This window comes from Leucoraja erinacea, chromosome 19, assembly GCF_028641065.1.
Source record: "Leucoraja erinacea ecotype New England chromosome 19, Leri_hhj_1, whole genome shotgun sequence".
Classification (NCBI taxonomy): Eukaryota; Metazoa; Chordata; class Chondrichthyes; order Rajiformes; family Rajidae; genus Leucoraja; species Leucoraja erinaceus.
The window spans coordinates 26218967-26234705 of NC_073395.1; the positions used below are offsets into that span (position 1 = coordinate 26218967).

Sequence of the window (15739 nt, forward strand, 5' to 3'; positions counted from 1 at the left end):
CACCATCATTATGCAACGAAACTGAACAACTTTTCTATGCAAACTCAGTTTAATGCTGAAATCTGAGATTCCGTCAGTAATCCACGCTGCCTTGCAGCATTCTCTCTATGATCAAGGGGTTGAAATAATGTTCTAGGCACGTAGGAGTTGGATAAACTGTTCCTATTTACTAAGTAGCTTGCTAAAAGTTGACATATTGCATTGGCTAAATCACTGTAATAATGCAACACATTTTATTACTTATTGTTTGCCAGGGAAAAGTGATTTGAAGCTTTTCTTAGTATCCTGGGTATTATGTTCCTGAAGTATATCACATTGATCATCAATAATCAATTCCAAACACAGCATCCACTCGTATTTGATAAAGAACACTGTGCAAGCTTCATGAGGCAAGGAATGCTCAAGTAAAACATAGACGCCAGCAACTAATTTATGCACATAACAAAGCAATTGCCTGAAACAACACAAAGAACTGCAGATGCTGATTTATACCAAACATAGACAAAAAGTGCTGGAGTAATTCAAGATGGACGATGTTTTGGGTCCGGACCAAAGAAGCCCGTTTTGGTTCAGATCGAGCCTGAAGAAGGGTCCGACCCGAAACGTCACCCATCCTTTTTTCCAGAGATGCTGCCTGACCCGTTGAGTTACTCCAGCACTTTGTGTCTATTTATAATAAGTGAGTTAAGCGAGTTGAGTAAAGGCATGGTGAATAAGCATGGTTGAATGTGGCTCTGTTCTTAAATGTCACTTCTCTAGCCAGCATCTTTCATTCTATTCAGCATAAACTTGAGGCCATTCCATGTGCTAATTTGCAGGCTAATTCATCCCTATACTTGCCAGCATATACAGCTTTGCATATAAGCCATGGCTCAGTTACAAACTTCCATCCTGAGTTCTCAACCCTTCATGGTTTCACCCACCTTACCTCCAGCCCTTGAAGGTTTCTATATTCTTCCTATTCAGACCTCTTGAGTATCTTAACCCTAATTATTGCAGCATCACCAGCCAGTTCAACTACCAGGGCCTAAATATTTCTGTAGAAACCGGGACCTGCAGATGCAGGTTTACAAAAAAGGACGCAAAGTGCTGGAGTAACTCAATGTGGAAACAGGCACTTCGGCCCAACGTGCCCGTACTGACCAGTGATTCCCGTACACTAGCACTATCCTGTACACTAGGGACATTTTATAATCTTTACTCAAGCCAATTAACCTACAAACCTTTACGCCCTTGGAATGTGGGAGTAAAGTGGAGCATCCGGGTTAAACCCATGCAGTCACGGGGAGAACGTACAAACTCCATACAGACAGCACCTTGAGTCAGAATCGTACATAGCTCCCTAGTGCTGAAAGGCAGCAACTCTACCGTTGTGCAACTATGCCATCTTCTCTGGAGAACATGGCTAGGTGACGTTTTGGGTGAGGACCCTGCTTTGGGAACTTTTAAGAACTTTGTGGCTTTTCTGTCTCTCTTCTTATCTCCATTAATATATATATTTCCCTATTGATTTAATATCTTGAAATTTTATTTGATGGTGTTTCAGTGAAACATCTTGATACCTCATTAATCTGTTCAATATCCCATCAAGATATAAATTGGTATTTGCATTTATGGAGTAGGGGGAAATGGATCTAAAGTGTTGAGATTTAAAAAGAGAAACCGAAAACGTAGAGTCATTAAATATATAACATTATTGGAAGGTACAAGTTGTGTTCAAGGCTAGTGTATGTCTTGGAGTGATATCATGAAGAATATTCTTAAAGTTACTCCCATAATTTTTAAATGTATATATTTTTTTCTAACCTAGTTGCATTTACCAAATCCTCTTTGGTTAATGGCTGTATGCAAGTTGGTTAAAGTCATAATAATGGCACATTAGCTTATCACTGTTTAATGCATTTGGATGAAATTCCATTGCATTAAGTTTGCAGAGAGGAAAAATCAAACAATGGTTGCAAGCCTTCACCTTAATACCTGGTCAAAGGAAAAAACTTCACTATTTGGAAATGTAACATAAAATCATGAAATGCTGGAAATATTTGTGGTTGGGTGGTATAAATGAAAAGACAAACAGTTAATGTTTCAGGTCAAGGCCTTCCATTCATTGCATTAGTATTTAGGATTGAAGCATGTATTTAAATAAAGCACTTTTCTTGCATGATGCATAACTTTGAACCATTTTTCTAAGATGGCAGGTTTACACAGAGAAAGCTCTTCAGCTGTTGTATCTTCATTGCCAAATGAAAGATGTTTTAATTTAAACGGAGGCAGATTCAACTGACAAAATTGTTTTGTCAGTTCGCTTTCAAATATTTTTTCCTTCACGTCTCATTTATTGTGATTAGGCCTTTGCACATTGTCTCCTTGTGTAGTCATTCTAACTGTTCCACTCTTCATATCTTCATCTTGCTACTCCTAACATTTTGTAGGAAAGTATTGCTGCATGATTTATGTACTGCGCTCATTGTGCAGCTTTTATTTGAAACAATTTAAAAAAATCACATACAAGCTTTACTCTGTCTTTATAAAGTTACAGGTGTGCTTTCAGTTGAACGTCTTGATTTCCCGTTTTAATTCATTAAAACCATTGGAACAATGGAAGTAGCTTACTGTCATCAATGTAAATCATTTCCTTCAAATGTAGGCACTGAAATATGAAATTCTTTGTTTTGCACACCATACATAAAGTATGCAGAGTCACCACGTACAGGATACCGACAATGTTCCAAAGTGTTCAATGTAGTCCCAATGGTCCACCTCTTTGTTCTCGGCAGTCCCCCTTCACTCCAAGTCCCTCTTTGTTCTCTCGGTGGTGCGTCCTTGACCGTCCACTAGCACCCACCGCGGGCCCTTCCGACCTCCGGCATTATCTCTAGCATTTTCCTGAACTAGCTACAGCGAGAGTCCCGTTAACATTTCTGAGATCAGAAATGCCCAGAGATACATAATTGGTATTTTCAAATGTTTACTATAAATGGAGGCTCAACACCAAGGGGTAGAAAGTCATCCTTAGCCTGCAACGTTACCTGAGCGATATGGTGGAGGCCACTTATTGTACTCCAGCACTGAAATGTTGCCATGATTGCTAGATAATAAATGTGTCACATGTGATCAGGGCTTGCAAATTCTGCTCCTGGAAAACAATTGAAGGAAAGGTTTTTAAATTGGTTGTGAATAAATTGCTTTATTATTATTATGAATATTATAGATTGTGTCTACTGCATTACAAGCACTACGTTCACTTAAACTTCCCATTCTCCTGAGATGCTGCCTGTCCCGCTGAGTTCCTCCAGCATTTTGTGTCTACCCTCATACTGACCATTCTGTCCTGGGCCTCCTCCATTGTCAGAGTGAGGCCACATGCAAATTGGAGGAACAGCACCTCATATTTCACTTGGGCAGCTTACAACCCAGCAGTATGAATATTGATTTATCTAATTTCAAGTAACCCTTGCATTCCCTCTCTTGTTGTCCCTCCCCCACCCTAATCACCCTGCTAGTTATATTGTTCATGTCACCTTATCATCCCCTCCTCCACAGCCAACAATGGACCATTGTGGGCTCTTTGGTCATTGGTGCCGGCTCTGATTTGTTCTGTATCTTTTCAGACCTCCAGTTTCCCACTCCCATGACGATATCTGAAGAAGGGACTCAACCCAAATCGTCACCTTCCCAATGGAAGCCTATTTATTTTCCTCTGAAATGCTTACCAGCGTCTGCCACTAAAAAGAGTTGCAAGTGTAAGGACTTGTTCGTAACCTCGAGATTTACAGAAGCATTTTCCAGCTAGTTGGGTGTATCAAGGGAATTAGGAGAGGGATTGCAAACACAAGGTCTACTTTTAACCAGAGGCCCAGATTACACAGCGGGAGGTTCGATGTCACTGGAACAACCACCGAATGCAACAAATATTGTCCCCAGAACATTAAATGCAATCAGCAGGAAGCTTCTCATTATCAAGAGTTAGTACTTCTGTCAAATACCTGGGGAACTGGGGTAATTTTGAATGATCAGAATGGGCAATGTTGATTGCGGCAGAGGACCTGAAACGTCACCTATTCCTTTTCTCCAGAGATGCTGCCTGACCCACTGAATTACACTGAAGATAGACACAAAATGCTGGAGTAAGCCAGTGTCTGCAGTTCCTTCCGACACAAATATATTTTTTGCTCTTTCACTGACATGATCCTTGTGTATTAGTGGTCAACTGTGATTTTCATTTGCAATTGGCAAGCATTATCAAACTTTTAACAGTCTGCATCAGGTAGAAACCTGTGGCAGGTTAACCTTCCACCATTTCAGAAACATCCCACATTTTCACAATGTAAAGAATAATTAAGATCAGGAAATTGCATGACATATGGATATGACATGTGAATCATAAAATGATTATGATTAGATATTGTGGAAAATATTACATTTTGTTCCAAATTTTAGAAACAATTTCTAATAAAGGCTTCATCTTTACAGATCCGAGCATCAATCCAGGAAATAATGTTTCCAAGGAGGTCATTCAACTGGATACGGCATATTGGAATTGCAGCGATCCTGCTGGTTTTAAACAACCTTCTAGTGATATTCGTTCCAAACATTAGAGATATTTTTGGCTTCATTGGTAAGCTCATGGGCACAACTGATGTTATGCATGTTAAGACCAGACAGGTAGGCATCCATATAATGTTTGTTTTGCATTGTGTTCACATTGCAGGGGCATCTGCAGCTACAATGCTGATCTTCATTCTTCCCTCGGCGTGTTATATCAGGCTTGTAAAGAAAGAATCAATGAGGTCCATGCAGAAGATTGGGGTAAGTAAATAAATGATGTTGTGGCAACATTTTTGTTTAGTTACAATGAAAAGCTTTTTGTTGTGTTCTATCCAGTCAGTGAAAAGACTATACATGATTACAATCCAGTCGTCCACAGCGTACAGATACAGGATATAGGGCATAAAGTTTAGTGCAAGATAAAGTCTGATTAAAGATAGTTCAGTGGTTTCCAACCAGGTAGATAGGAGGTCACTCTCTAGCTGATGAGAGGGCGGTTCAGTTGCCTGATAACAGTTAGTAACGGATGGTATAACAACCAGCCATGAATTAACAAATTACGAGCATTGGATCATTGAATGTACAATACTACAGCTTCGAAATACACACCTTTTGACCACACTCTCCATGATGCCAAGTTAAGCTAACCACCTCTGCCTTCAGGTGACATATCACTCCATTCCCTACATATCCAAGTAGCTATCTAAAAGCTTCTTAAATGCTATTGTATCTCCCTCCACCACCACTGACAGCATGTTTCAGATACCCTCTGCTCTGTGTAAAAATAAAAAAATATTTTCCCCTGCACATCTCCTTTAAACTTTGCCCTTCTCACCTTAAAGTTATGTCCTCTGGTCCATTCTTGACACTTCCATCCTGGGAATTGATTTATTTTACTGACTGGCCACCTAACTGGTTGGTCTGTGTCACACTAGTACTGGAGATCATTCCAACACCAGCAATAATTTGTTATTGCAGAGATATCAGCTGTGATAATTCTGCAGCCCAATTCGGCCTCACAATGACGTTAGCCACATTGGCTGCATTGGCAGGATCAAGGAGGGCAGACAACAGGATGACTTGAGACAGAGTGTGGACACATGTCCTCCCTCCCTCTGAATTTAGCGTCTCTCCATAGCAACCATTTGTCCAGCTCCTGAGGTAGACTTAGAGATGCCTCCTTAAGATTCTAACCCACCTCCCCAGGATCACATTGGCAAAGGCATAGCAACTTGAGACAGTGTCCATTTTAATGCATCAAAATACAGGAACCCTTAAGGGCTTGTCCCACTTAAGCAATTTTTTTTGGCGACTTGTCATAGTTGAAGCAGGTCGCCGAAAATGTTCAAAATGTTGAAAATCCAGCGGCGGCCAGAATAAGGTACGACTCTTTAGGCGACTACTCATGACCAAACAAGTGTCACCCCGCAACATGTCAGGTGCCGGCAAGTTGCCGAAAAAATTGCATAAGTGGGACAGGCCCTTTACTAGTTATTTTCTAACTCATTTTCACCAAGTTATAGCATGTCGTCCGAATGCACTTGAGGGTAAAATGCACAACATATTCAGAGTACCACAAAATGAATGAATGACCTCAATTTTCTAACCATTGGGTAAATAAAACTGTTACATAATTTTAGTCCTGAAAGGCCTGGCTCTAAATTTTTATTCATATCCAACCCTAATCAATAGGGTTGGATATGAACCAAGATATGAATTTTGTTAGCTGGCAATAATTTTCTGAAATTGATAATTAATCCTATGCTCATGGGTATAGAACATTAGAAATAATTTATATCCATCATGTTGGAACATTTCCCCCTAAGGCCAAAGGAACCTAATCAGCTGGATTTATAAGACACTGGAACAGCATTAGGCCATTTGGCTCATTGTGTTTGCTCTACCATTTGATAATGGCAGATCTATTTTTCCCTCTCAACCCCATTCTCTTACCTTCTCCCTGTAACCTTTGACACCCTTCCTAGTTAAGAACCGATCAATCTCTGCTTTAAAAATATCCAATGATTTGGCCTTCACAGCTGTGGAGAGGAATTTCACAGATTCATCAACCTCTGGCTAAAAAAAATCCTACTCATCACCATTATAACGGGATGTAATTTTATTCTGTCCTCCGGTCCTAGACTCTCCCACTACTGGAAACATCCTCTTCACATCCACTCTATCTGGGCCTTTCATTATTCGATGGTGGATTCCTGATGATACATTTGCCAGCCTTTTATGTCTGCAATAATGGATTGCAGGGGTTGTGGTTGAGGGAAGTGGGGATGAGAAGGGGTTGAGTCCCTGCATAACTGGTTGTTAGTTCATATTCCAACAAGTATACTAACCTGGGGTGGCAGTGTGGAGCAGCGGTAGAGTTGGAGACCTGGGTTTGATCATAATGGGTGCTGCCTGAAGGAGATTGTATGTTCTTCCTGTGAACGTATGGGTTTTCTCTCGGTGCTCTGGTTCCCTCCCACATTCCAAAAACGTGCAGGTTTGTTGGTCAATTGGTTTCTGTAAATTGGCACTAGTATACTACCCTCAAAATTTGGATAACTTAGAACAAGCATACAGGTCGGTGCAAACACAGTGGGCCGAAGAGCCTGTTTCCACCCTTTAGCACTAAAACTAAACTAAAGTCAAACATGATCTGAAATCAGCACTGTCCTTTGACCTGCTAATAATGGCACCATTCCTACCTCAGTTCTTCATTCCTTACAGTAATTCCAGGAACTGGACCAATAATTTGATTACTTATGTGTTCAATAATATTTTTAATTCTGCATTAAAATGTACAATTACTATTTGTGATTTTCGGGAAGAAAACAGTTTGTCGGATGAGTGAAGAATGCTAATCTATTTACATCTTGTGTTCTAGGCTACAATTTTTCTCGTGATTGGCATCATTTTTATGGTTGGAAGCTTGACCCTTATTGTCAGTGATTGGATTCACAACCCCCCAGGTTCCGGTGGCCATTAACCTTCTGCTTGATGTTGCTAAATGGAGCCATCAGCTATGCATCCTGTGAATAACCGTGGACACAGAGACTGTGCAAAGTGGATGCTATTCCTCATTTTACTTCAAAAGGCAAGATTCCAGGACTTGAGCATACCTCATGTGAAGGCTCGGCGCCAACTGTAGATAAAAGAAGGCTTGTCCTTACAAGGGATTGTATCAGTTCTTCTTAAGTTAACTTTAGATTTCAGAGGGAAACCGATTAAGGATGGATAACATTTGCAGTGAATGGATACAGGGCAGCACCATGAACACGGACGGCACAGTGGCACAACTGTTAGAGCTGCTGCCTCACAGCGCCAGAGACCCGGGTTCGATACTGACCTCGGGTACTATCTGTGTAGAGTTTGCATGTTCTGTTCTCCCTGTTGTTTTCCTCTTGCGTGCTCCGGTTTCCTACCACATCCCAAAGACGTGCAGGTTTGTAGATTAATTGACCTCTGTAAATTGCCCCCACGTGGATGTGAAAGTGGGATAACATAGAACAAGTGTGAATGAGTGATCGATGGTCTGCGTGGTTTTGGTGGGTCGAAATAGGACCTGTTTCCATGCAGTATCTTTCAATCGACTCAAAATTGTATCACAAGTATAATTGCTTTTTGTAATTAACATGTAATATGTGTCTGCTGCTAGATTACAGGAAAACTGTTATCTTTGATGTTATGATAGCTTGCATATAGTTTTTAAAGTTAAAACCTGGATTTTCAAACATATAGGTCAAGGGAGTTGGCTGATGAATTTGCCTCTCTTTTAAAGTAAAGGGTGGCACAGTGGTAAAGCTGCTGCCTCTAAGCACCATAGACCCAGGTTCAATCCTGATCTTGGGTGTTGTCCGTGTGGAGTTTGCATGTTCGGGTTTGTAGGTTAATTGGCCTCTGTGAATTGCCCGTAGTGTATAGTGGGATAAACAGTGTGAACAGGTGATCAATGTGTGACGTGAACTCGGTGTGCCGACAGGTTTGTTTCTATGCTGTATCTCTAAACTAAACTACAAGGAATGTAGTTTAGCTTGTCTGATCTACTCATCGAATGAGAAGATTGCCACAACCCCTCACCCCACCCCCTACAAATCTCACCTACTCCTTTTAGAGCTCTTTTGCTTTTCAGTTAAAAGATTACCTTTAGAAATAATGCATCACCAGAGATGTTTTGTACATCAGTAAACAAGGACCAGATCCTGTATCCCATCACTGCTAACACGGTCAACCTTTGTTGTCTCCCCAATTCTATGCTATGGTTCTGGCCAAGTTTTTTTTGTTCCTCTTATCCCTAACAAAGAAGCACAAACTATGTGATGCAGTTATGCCACTTCTATTGCCTAGGTAACAGAGTAGCCTTATTTCAATCTGAATTTTAACCTGTTAAGGTATACAGAGACTGGAAACACATCCTTAATGTAACAAGAACATTGGTATAACAACTATTTATTACTTTCCGAAGTCAAAGCTCACGTTTTATCTAAATCACATAAACGGCAGTTTAACTTCAGCTTCCTTCTGTAGCAATGGTGCATCTGTATATATATATATATATTTTTATTACTAAATAAAATCTCTCTTCCGAATGGTGTTTTGAAAGTACTCTGTTGAATGCCATTGAACAAGTGTGGGTTTTATAGTAGCATTGTCTTCCAAATACATGGGAAGGGAGATTCTTGTAATAACCTACATTGAGTTAAGCCAACACTCGCTGTCAAAAATATTCTGCTGCAGCCAACTATAATTTCATCATTGTATATAAATATTAATCTTTTTAACAAGTTGATATAATTGGAATTAAAATGTATAGTACCTTTGTGTTTAGTTATTTTTTTAAGATTCCAGAAAGATGAATTATTCAAATTTATTGTTATAACTAGCCTTGGCTCAGTTCGCCAAAAAAGTTGTTTAATGGGTTGAGTTCTACACCATTTTAACTATGACTTCAATCCAAATCTTCAGTTAGTTGTACACAATGCAATAAGTACACGGACGGCTACTCTGGTGTGTTGTGCTTATTGATCTGATGTTGAAAATAAAATGTTTAAATTAATGGATTAAAATAAACTCATACTTTGCTAGTTTGATGATAATATTCTGGAAGGTTAATACCAATCTATAACAACACAAAAGTGCTGGAGTAACTCAACGGATCAAGCTGCATCAATGGAGACTTCGAAGAAGGATCCCGACCGAAGAAGGATCACGACCTGAAACGTCACCAATCCATGATCTCCAGGGATGCTGCAAAACCCACTGAGTTATTCCAGCACCTTGTATCATTTTTGTGTAAACCAGCTTCTGCAGTTCCTTATTTCTCTATCTCTATGATTTATTTGATACACAGAACTTCAAAGCTACTTTTATTTTTCTCTATTTCCATTTGCTATTTTTCTGCTTTACAAGTAATTTTGTATCATGATGTCAGGGTCTACAGCATTAGAGTGGAGAAGAAATGGCAAGTGGAGTTAATTTTATTTAACTAGTCAAAAGTGGATATTATTTAATGTTATTTTGTGGATCCAAGTGTGTTTGATAAGCAGTTTATCCATGTGTACATGCTTTGAATGATCTTGGGGTGGATTTACTTGAGAATGTTATCTGTTGTAAATAGGAATGTCCAGTGTGAACTTGCGTAAGTCTTAAATGCTGAAACCCTGCAGTGAATCACTCTTGTGAGGGATTACTATCGCGCAAACCTTACGATTGGATTTGGATGAGTTCCTTGTGGCCTTGATAGGTATCAAGGATGAAAATTCCATGGGCAGAGGAATTTGAGAAGGGCAAAGGGCAATATTGTTATTAATGCAAAGAAGTCCCTTTGGACAAAGTTAACTTGTAATACTTAGATGTAGATTGGTCTTTTGGATTGTCTTGCTTTCAAAAATAAAGTTTATTGGTAATAAAAAATATACAAAACAAAACAGTGCAAAATTCTCCAACACATTCTTAGCGTCTGTCTATACATTCAATATTACTAGTTTTATACCCAAATGTGTTAGCATCTTTCTTTTTCCTACTACATTATCACAATGGGGTGATATCCCACCCCTTGCTTGAGGGGTGTCACCACTGGACTCGGCCCATCAATGTCCAGTAGCGATGGACTTTCGATGATGGTCCTTCCCCACAGAGCCTCCATGTTGACTGCATCGAGCTTCAGTGCATCTCTCAGCATGTACTCCTGCAGTCTGGAATGGGCCAGTCGGCAACATTCCCTGACGGACATCTCGATGTGCTGTAAGACCACTGCTTTTCTCTCTGATAATTAAGCTTTTAACTCACATGGATTATTTCATCTTTTCTGTGAGATATTGGACTCTGAGGGTTGCTCCATGTGATGCACTGACAGTGAATGTCCACACAGCCACATGATTTGGCTTTGTTTGGCCTTGGTGAAATTAGGCACATTTACCAACACAAAACTTGGGCAGTAACTGCAAAAGTATTGGAATTGAAGCCCCAGAGGTTTTTTGAGAAACTTTTTTAGACGCCGACTGAGCAGTTTTCTCTGAAGTTCTTTTCAGTATTTTCTTTGTTTATGATTAGTAACTTACACACACACACACACAATGACAAGTTGCCTTTTATTCTGAGCAAAGTTTTTGCAAGTGCATTTTAAAATTTAATTCAGCATCTGTCCTTTTTGATAAAACTGCACCTAAATGGTTGTGTCCTCAAATGTCTTATTATCAGTGTACCTTCAAAACGGTTTGTTTTGCAACATGAATTATTCACTGTATTTGTGAATGACTTGTGTTTATGTCGAGCTAGCTAAAGCTGCTATAGCAAGCTTCAGATTGCATTTTGTGTTCTAGTTTACCAACAAAGATGGTAAAATATTTTTCTGATGTAGCAATGTTTGGAATTTAGGGCTCTTTTGTATCAGGAACTGTTATGAGAAAATGTATAATGCTGAATAAAGTTTTGCAGTATTAAACAAAGGTACATTTGCTCTTCTTGTTGCCAGCCATCAGTGGATAACAAATTGGAAATGAATTTGAACAGCCATTGACAAAATATCACGTGCCTCTGCTTTAAGTGAAACAAATGTAAATAGGGTGGGAAGAGATTTAGCATCTGTAACAAGGTAGGTTTCAAGTCCATTGAATTTGGTCATGGATTAGAAAGTCCATCTGGTCCACTGTCCACATTTATCCACAATTCCTCACGAAGACTGACTTTTCAGTATGTTATGACGGACATTACCAGGAGCTCGTGAGGGATGTAAATACATGTGCAGACCTGCAAGGTGGCACAGCGGTAGAGTTGCTGCCTTACAGCAACTAGACACCAGAGGTGCCACAAGATTGGCAGCCCCGCCAACAGTCTGTCTGTTTATTCATCATTTTTTTGTTATATTTAGTGTGTTTAAAAAGTTTGTGTAAATGTTCTCCGGTTTGTTTTATGTGGGGGAGGGGGGAGGGGGAAACTTTATTTTTCGATCTCTGCCGGAGATGCGATTGTTTTCCGGATCGTATCTCCAATCACTCTGCGCCCTAACATCGTGGACTGACACTGAACCCCACCGCAGGGCATGGACTTAACATCAGAGCCGATTCCTTGCCTGGGATCGCTGCAACCGCGGCCTGCGGACTTTACATCGAGAGCTTGCAGTCTTGGGAGAGGCCGAGTCAGGAGCTCCCAACAACGCAGAGGTTCGACAAGCCCCTACCCGGGGTCCGATCGCCTCTCGTGGGGGAGCTGACATCACCCCGATGCGGGAGCTGATCGCCCCGTCGCAGAGTGCCCAAACCCCGTCGACTATGGGAATCAAGATCGTCCTGTCAACGGAAGGCTCGAGGCCCCTGACTGCGGGAGAACAAAGAAGGGAAGAGATTGAACTTTCTTTCACCTTCCATCACAGTAAGGAATGTGGAGTAGTCACTGTGGTGGATGTTCACGTTAAAATGTATTTTCTGTGTTCCGTTGCTTTTTATTTGTATGACTGACTTGGCAAATGCAATTCCTCGTATGTTGCAAAACATGCTTGGCTAATAAAGTATTATTGTATTACACTGTCAGAGACCCAGGTTCAATCCTGACCTTGGGTGCTGTCTGTACGGAACTTGAACATTCAGGGTTGTGTGTTAATTGGCGTCTGTAAATTGTCCCTAGTGTGGAGGATAGAATTAGTGTCCGGGAATTGCTGGTCGGCGTGGACTCGGTGGGTCAAAGAGCCTGAACAGAACTAAACTAATTTAAACACAACACACGGTGTTCCCAATAACTTTTGAACTCGCCATGGAGAGCCAGAGAAGGACATAATGGCCCTGATGGAAGCTGAAGAATTGATCAAATGCAGCATCCTCACAGATGTCTTGTGGTCATACCAGGAAAGGTTTCCTGCAAAAAGAAAGTGTATATATGGTGTGGAAGATTTATCTCTATAGTTTTGATTTCACATTTTCAACATGGTTCATTTTGCAAACTTTGGGGAGCCCATCTTGAATTGGGCGGCACAGTGGTGCAGCAGTAAAGTTGAGCGGCAGAGACCTCAGTTCAATCCTGACCTCAGGTGCTGTCTGTGCAGAGTTTGTACATTCTTCCTGTGACCGTGTGGGTTTTCTCCGGGTGCCCTGGTTTCCTCCCACACTCCAAAGACGTGCAGGTTTGTGGGTTAATTGGCTTCTGTAAATTGTTCCCAGTGTGTAGGATGCGAAACTGGGATAACATCGAACTAGTGTGTGAGTAATTGTTGGTCAGCATGGACTCTATGGGACGATGGGCCTGTTTCCACACCTGTATCTCTAAAACTAATCTTGGTGCACTTTGCTGCTGCCCTCTCTGACCACATCCAACGTAATGGCACGACAAAGGCAAGGGCCACAGTATGGCAGGAAGCTGCTTCCTAGGACAGCGGAAAGGTGGCACAGCAGTCGGCACAGCTGCCTTTCAGCTACGGGCATCCGCGGGCTCCATTTCCTCATTGTGGGCGGCTGTCAAGTGTTCCAGCTTCCCGTCACATCCCAGGCATGTGTTGCTAGATTAATATCCACGGTAAATTACTCCTTGGTGCAGTTAAGTGGTTTTACAAAGGGGAGTTCATGAGCATGAGACCCGCCCACTCACCCTCATGGCGGTCAATTTGCAGTGAGGACTTAACCCATCAACCTTTGAGGTATGGAACGCCCCCACCGAGAAAATCATCAGGGAGAAGGTGCAAAGTTTGCTTGCTAAAAACGGCTCATGTCATTCGATGAGGTTATACAGCTGAAAAGGGAGAGGATAGACTGGGGTTGTTTTCTTTGGAATAGGACGAAAGTGACCTGATGTACAGAATGATAAGGGGCATAATCAAAAGACAACTTTTTCAGGGGGAGGTTATCTTGCCCATGTTTGATGAGCTTCCATGAGAAATCTTGGAGTCCAGAGTCAAAGTTAGGAATATTGTGATTATTCAATTACTCTGGCAATAAAGGAATGTGTCACACAGTAACTCTTGAGTAAATGTGATTTCTCCCCTGCAGCATAGATGGACCACTGACCTGCGACTTCTCTGTGTCCCATAGTTCCATTCCTCCGAGATAAGACAAGGATGTAGTTCCCTGGTCCTTGTCTTTCAGCCCACCAGCCTCCACATCCAACACATCAATCCCTGTTTCTGCCACATTCAACGTGATCCCCCCACCAGACACATCTTCTTCTGCAGTTGTATGGGGCTGTGGTGAGACCACATCTGGAGTATTGTGTCCAGTTTTGGTCTCCTAATTTGAGGAAGGACATCCTTGTGATTGAGGCAGTGCAGTGTAGGTTCACGAGATTGATCCCTGGGTTGACGGGACTGTCATATGAGGAAACATTGAAAAGACTAGGCTTGTATTCACTGGAGTTTAGAAGGATGAGGGGAGGTCTTATAGAAACACATAAAATTATAAAAGGACTGGACAAGCTAGATGCAGGAAAAATGTTCCCAATGTTGGGCGAGTCCGGAACCAGGGGTCTTAGAATAAAGGGGAAGCCATTTAAGATGAGGTGAGAATTTTTCACCCAGAGAGTTGTGAATTTGTGGAATTCCCTGCCACAGAGGGCAGTGGAGGCCAAGTCGCTGGATGAATTTAAGAGAGAGTTAGATAGAGCTCTAGGGGCTAGTAGAATCAAGGGATATGGGGAGAAGGCAGGCATGGGTTATTGATTGGGGACGGTCAGCCATGATCACAATGAATGGCGGTGCTGGCTTGAAGGGCCGAATGGCCACCTCCTGCACCTATTTTCTATGTGTCTATGTTTCTATGACTTGCCAGGTTTTGTCCTTCCTACCATCTCCCTCCACAACTCCTTGGTTCACTCAACCCTTCCCATACAAACCACCCCCCGCCCCAGGTAGCTTTGGACCGATGGTTTGTTTATCATTCCCATTATTACTTACAGACCTGTTATTATTTACTGGTGTACGATCAAACTACAGCCAGTCACAGAAACAACGGTAAATTATAAGAGATTTAAATCACAGCAAATCTCTGGTAGAACAATTTACCAAAACAAGAATAATATTAAAAAGGTACGAGGCCTCCAGTGTGCAACCTTAGGCCAAATGTCAATACTTTGCTTTTGGAGAGTGAATCTAAAGAAAATATGTTCAAAGCCCTTACATTTTTTTCAAGACTCAAGAGTGTTTTATTCGCACATGTATCAATACAGAACAATTACATTCTTACTTGCAGCAACACACCAGGTTTGTCAACCAGTTGAACCTTTCATCTTAATGGAGTGAAGCTAAAGGACAAAAGACGGGGATTTTGCAGTAAGTGCATTCTGATGCCAGACCCCCTTCCACTGCTCCAGCCTCAAAGCGTTAAGTTAAAGAGATGTGTTTAGTTTCAGCACAGGTTGCAGAGCCTCCAGCTGTTGCCTCTGTCCAGATCATCCAGTGAACTGTTGTCCCTCTCCTCGTCTAGCCACCTTATTCCTTCCGGCCGCACAGCAATCTTGTTTCCCCCCCCCCCCCCCCCCCCCCCGCCCAGTCGAATTAAAGCTTACTAGCCTCAAACATCAACTGTTTTATATTTCCTGTGGCTAGAGACCATTCAGCCCATCAAGTATTTTCCAGCTCCCAGAGCTTGCATAACCATCAACTCTATTCATATTCCTGCTATCCCTATACATTAATTTATAGTAGGCAATGAAGCCATCTGCACTGAGGTTGGAGCACCCAGAGTAAACCTGCTTAGATATGGTCGGATCGTGCAAACTC

The 15739-nt window shown here is 41.5% G+C and overlaps 1 protein-coding gene across 4 annotated transcripts in view; it reads left to right on the forward strand.

The window, feature by feature from the left end:
* The window catches only part of LOC129706403 (sodium-coupled neutral amino acid transporter 4-like), an 88733-nt gene extending 79902 nt beyond the window's left edge, over positions 1-8831 (forward strand). For all 4 annotated transcript variants that reach the window (XM_055650689.1, XM_055650692.1, XM_055650691.1 and 1 more), the window contains 3 exons: positions 4474-4618; positions 4712-4809; positions 7430-8831. In XM_055650689.1, the coding sequence (XP_055506664.1) occupies positions 4474-4618; positions 4712-4809; positions 7430-7531 (345 nt within the window). In that variant the 3' untranslated portion in view covers positions 7532-8831. The remainder of the gene's footprint in view (positions 1-4473; positions 4619-4711; positions 4810-7429) is intronic.
* The last annotated feature ends 6908 nt before the right edge of the window (positions 8832-15739 follow it).